The sequence below is a fragment of the Charadrius vociferus genome, unplaced genomic scaffold, assembly GCF_000708025.1.
Source record: "Charadrius vociferus isolate BGI_N301 unplaced genomic scaffold, ASM70802v2 scaffold321, whole genome shotgun sequence".
NCBI classification, from domain to species: Eukaryota; Metazoa; Chordata; class Aves; order Charadriiformes; family Charadriidae; genus Charadrius; species Charadrius vociferus.
In genome coordinates this window covers 2,064,975-2,069,573 of record NW_009646934.1, presented here as the reverse complement: position 1 = coordinate 2,069,573, position 4,599 = coordinate 2,064,975, and the positions used below count along the sequence as shown (strand labels likewise).

The following is a 4,599-nucleotide window of genomic DNA, read 5'->3' as shown; positions in this document are numbered from 1 at the left end:
GCTCTGCCTAATTCACAGCCCTGCTTTGTGGACTGCAGGCCGAGTCATCCCCCTCTTTTTGCACCGTGCTGAGCTCAAAACCTAATAAATAATGTTAATCATGCCATCCATTTCCTCTTCAGGGAGTGACTGGTAAATGGTTATTAATGCAGTGATAAATTCTTATGTTCCTTTTCCAGTCCTGGCAGTAATGTCTGGTTATGTCTCATGATTTTCAGGAAAACCAGTGCCCGCATCTGCTCTTTTACTGCACGTTTGTTCGTTCACGTTTTCCTGACTGCTGCAGGTTTCACAGCCCCGGTGTTTCCCTGCCGACAGCTCTTCCCAGAAGTGTGAAATCAATCTAATGTGAGCCGTGCGGACGCGGCATCGTTTAGCAGCCCAGATCCGCAGGGGCTGTGCTTTCCCCTTCCGCCCCTCACTGCGTTCCCGGTGTGAGTAAAACGGGGTTTAAAATATTTATATTATAATTGAGGTGGGAATCTCGCCCTTTGAAACCCTGGGTGATGATGTCATCCAAATGATGACACAGGATGTCATCCAAATTCCCGAATATCTTTAAAAACTGGAAAACCACCACCTCCGGAGTGAGGCGGGTGGCTCAGCCCCTCCATCACCGCCCGGTTGTTCACTGTGCCCGGCAGAACGGCAGCGCTGGGACGTGATTCAATGCCCGTGCAAGCACATGCTGATGTCTGTCAAAGATAGTGGCTGCTTTCGTGCTGCCCTGCCTGCGAATCTGCTTTTTGCAGACAGCTGGATATTTATGAGTTTTATATTTACCCTGCAGTTGTGCAATTTTGGTGTTTATCCACCGATTTCTATTGTTTTTCCTTTTGTGGGAGTTTTCCTCCGCGTGCGAGGAAAGGCGTACAGTGAGGAATATGTTTCTAGGCACGTAAGTACCTTCGCGAGAGACATTAAGCATATGGATGACACACTCCCAAATTTGGTTAGAGGCAGATCCGAACGCTGAGGCTGAGCTCCTCTATTCAGAACATGTAATTTGGCCAAAGAGATACAGAATTGCAGTAATACGGGGAATATACAGCAAGCCCAGGCAGCAAAATTTTTCACAGGAAATTTTCAAATATGTGTTAACATATATATTTCATTTCAAGCAGCGAGTCTAACATGAAGGCAATCCTGTTATTTCTGTTCTGGAAAGCATCCAGTACCCTATGAGCCTTCTAAAAAAGCAGCGTAGCTCAGTCACGGATGGAGTGTATTAGTGCATGCAGCGCGAATGTTGCTGACTTTGCAATCAGCAAAAACATAATGAGCTCCTTTTACCATGGGAATGTAACGTTCTTCCCGGAAAGCAGCCGTGCCCACTCCCCCGCCGCCCTCCCTATCGATTGCACTGCAAGAACCCGTGATGGAGACGTGTGTGGGACCAGGCTGCCTCCGCCGAGAGGTGAGGAGGCTCAGGAAGTCGTTGAGAAATTGCTTCGAACTCAGCTTATGACTTGTTTTTAGAAGTTGGCAAAACATACTGCAGGTCCCTGTTCCTCCTTGCCCTGAGGTTGTTATTGAAATAGCTCGGAGATAACCTAATGGCAGCTGCGAGCAGGCTGTTCCTTCATAGATATATGGACCTGGAAATCCTAAAGACCCAGCTACGGGTGGTGGACCCATAAATGCTCTTTCTTGCCCACTGCTGTCAGCATGCCTGGGTGCTGTGCGACCCCTGGCCAATGTCAGCAAAATTTCCTCCATCCCAACTGCACTCTGCGATTTCCACCACGTCCGACCCTCCTCCCCTTCTCCCCTCTACTGTCATTGCCGCACAGGAGACTCAAATATGGTCACAAACAGACGGGCAAGGCAACACAGCGCACGCTGACGGCAAGAGGGATGAAAATGGGGTGTGTTTGCAGACCAACACGCAAACAGCCCCATGCAGCCCCATGCCAAACGAAGTGCCACAGGAACATGGACCCTATTTTCCTTCTGCCATATCCCACAACCTTCTAAGCAAAGCCTGGTGGGACCACCGGGTGTTTTCTCCCGTGCGTTGGTGGGTTGTCACCTACCTCCTGGCAGGCTTATCGGCCCACAGCCCTTCTCTTTGGGACCTTGCTCCTGCATAAAAATCCGCTTTGTACAGAGTCGCCATAGCCCAAAATGAGCCGCTTCACAGGTGGCGTTATATTCCTCCACTTTGGGGCTCAGCACGGCCCAGTGGTCAGTCACTACAGCTGCAAACAGGAGGGAGACACCAACCAGGATCACGGAGAACGTCAGTCGGACCTTCAGGGGTTTGCTGTCGTCCATCCCGCTCTGGACCGGTGTTACCAGCGGAGAGCGGCTGGTGATTCACGAGGTCTCCCGAAATCCTGGCGCATCTGAGCTCTTGCAAATGCCAGCCCCGTGCTGCCCGGGGAGAGCGGGGCGGCCGCAGACAGCTGCTGGGCTGTGTCAGCCGGCGCAGCGAGGAGGCTATTAATGCACATAACGAGAGCAGCGCCCGGCAGAGCTCAGCTTTCCGCCCCGTCCCGCCGCGTTTGTTTTGGATTCCCACGAGTTGAGCGGGCGGGCGGTCGCTCAGAGTGGCTACAGCCGCCGTTCAAAGGCTGTAATCTCTTGACTTGCGGCATGCCCAGAAATAGGCATTAATAGAACGATTAACTTTTCACCGGGGTTATAAAAACATCTGTGTTTATAATAGCGTTGGGCCTGAGTTCTGTCTGATCCTAAATAGTTTAATAGCCCCGGAGCCAACGAACTGCACGCCCACGCCTTCAGCTGGCAGCAGCTTCTGCAAGAGCAGAGCTGGACATCCCTCCAGAGCCCAGCGCTGCGGCGTAAAGAAAGTGGCAAAATAAGAAGACATATTTATTTTATTGTTTATTTTTGTTATAATTACTGTTAACTAACCTGAAGTATTCTGAGTAGTCTTTTTTTTCCTAATGCAAAACCTCTCAAGTGCTTGTTTGCTTTCCCAGTGTCCGGGTGTTTCTTGATGTGTATAGTAACTCCGGTGCCTGCCTGGCACATCCTTTCCTTCTTTCAGAAGTGACTTCTGTCTCCCTGAACCCAGATTGCCAGGGCTGGGGCCAACCTCTCTCATTCCCTTTGATATTTCAGCTGATCGTAAAGCTAATTTGATGATAATGTCAATGCAGAGGCCACTATGGAGATGACATTACAATTGCGATGTCAAACTGAGGAGGGTGACAGTACCTGAATGTCAACAGAATGGTTAAAAAAATGCCAGTGGAAAGCTGCAAATATCATGTTATCATGTCAAGGTAATGTCAAAGATACTCCAGTCTTGGTTTACGAACACCCCAATTTGATGTCAAAATAAAGGTGTGGAGCTGTCAGCTTAAATTAATGAGGACAATCTGAAGCAAGGAGTTAAGGCGAAAGGGGACCATGGGAAAGGGAGAGAAAATAAAGACTAAGTTAAAAAATAGGGATCCGAAATAACTGCAATTGAAATATGACTTAAAGGGATTAACATTACTCTACTTGATGCGTTCACAGGGCTGGCTTAGCCACCCCTGGGGAGCAGGGTGACATGTCTGAACCCGGTACAGCATCTGGTGCCCTGGTCCTGCTGGGGAGGTGGGAGCGAAGGTACATGGTGCAAAATCAGAGAGGAAGGGGAGCGGGGAGGGCCCTGGGTACATGGGGCGAGGCAGGGACCAGAGACCATGGGCACATTTGTAGGAAGTTGCTCACAGCCCTGCATAGGACTGTGATGTGCCAGGTTGGGGCTGGGAGAAATATTAGAGGCTTAAATTTAAACCAGAACCAGGAGTTCTCATGAAAGTGGAAAAGCCTAAAGGGAACAGGCTTTAAAGCAGAAAAGGAATGCATTAAAAATGTAATGCCTTTTCTTTTGAAGTAGTCTCTTGTTAAATTTCACCAGACATCAGTCGATCTTAGGAACTGCATCCTGACTTCGCTTCCTTGATGCTACAAACTCCACAGGTCCTCTGCACATTGCGAGTAAGAAAGCGAATGTGTGTTTGCAAATGCCGGCACAAAGCAAGGCTCTGGTTGCTCAGGAAGCAAGTGCTAATGATCATGGTTTAGACTAATTACAACCTACAAGGACTGCAGGGGTGAGAAAACTCATTAATTTTTTTGTTGGTGTTGGTCTTTGTGTCTCTTCCAGTGTTGGTATGAATCATGCTTTTTATTCTCATTTAGGTCCTCCGATCTGGATAAGTTCCTCAGGGTTTGGTTTTGTTTGGAGTTTCCTAATAATATTCAGGAAACAACTAAAGTGAAATCAGAAGGGAAAAATTCACCCCCCTCTCCCCTGCAGAGCAGAGCTGGGCATGAGAACGAGCTTTGATGAGCTTCAACACGAGCTGGAGACTGAAAACTCACACTGCGGCAGCTGAGGTGAAACATTGTCCCCAGCCCAAAAAAATGGACCTAGAGCCACTGGTCCTTGGAAATAAGCTATTTTGTGGGATTATTGATCCCCATGGGCTCTGTGGGTTTGCTGTATGAGCTGATGTAGCTGCATCCTATGGGCACTGCTGCCTGCTCCTCCTAGCACAGGCTTGGTGCGTTTTTGGGGGCTGCCTACAGGTATTTGATGATCACCGCTTGCAGTCCCTGCAACCGCCATGGCGA

General features: G+C 49.0%; 1 protein-coding gene across 1 annotated transcript in view; it reads right to left on the bottom strand.

The window, feature by feature from the left end:
• The window catches only part of CACNG1 (calcium channel, voltage-dependent, gamma subunit 1), a 9,721-nt gene extending 7,440 nt beyond the window's left edge, over window positions 1-2,281 (bottom strand). Inside the window, exon 1 of the mRNA XM_009894774.1 lies at window positions 2,037-2,281. Within this exon, the coding sequence (XP_009893076.1) occupies window positions 2,037-2,277 (241 nt within the window). The 5' untranslated portion in view covers window positions 2,278-2,281. The remainder of the gene's footprint in view (window positions 1-2,036) is intronic.
• Window positions 2,282-4,599: the final 2,318 nt, after the last annotated feature.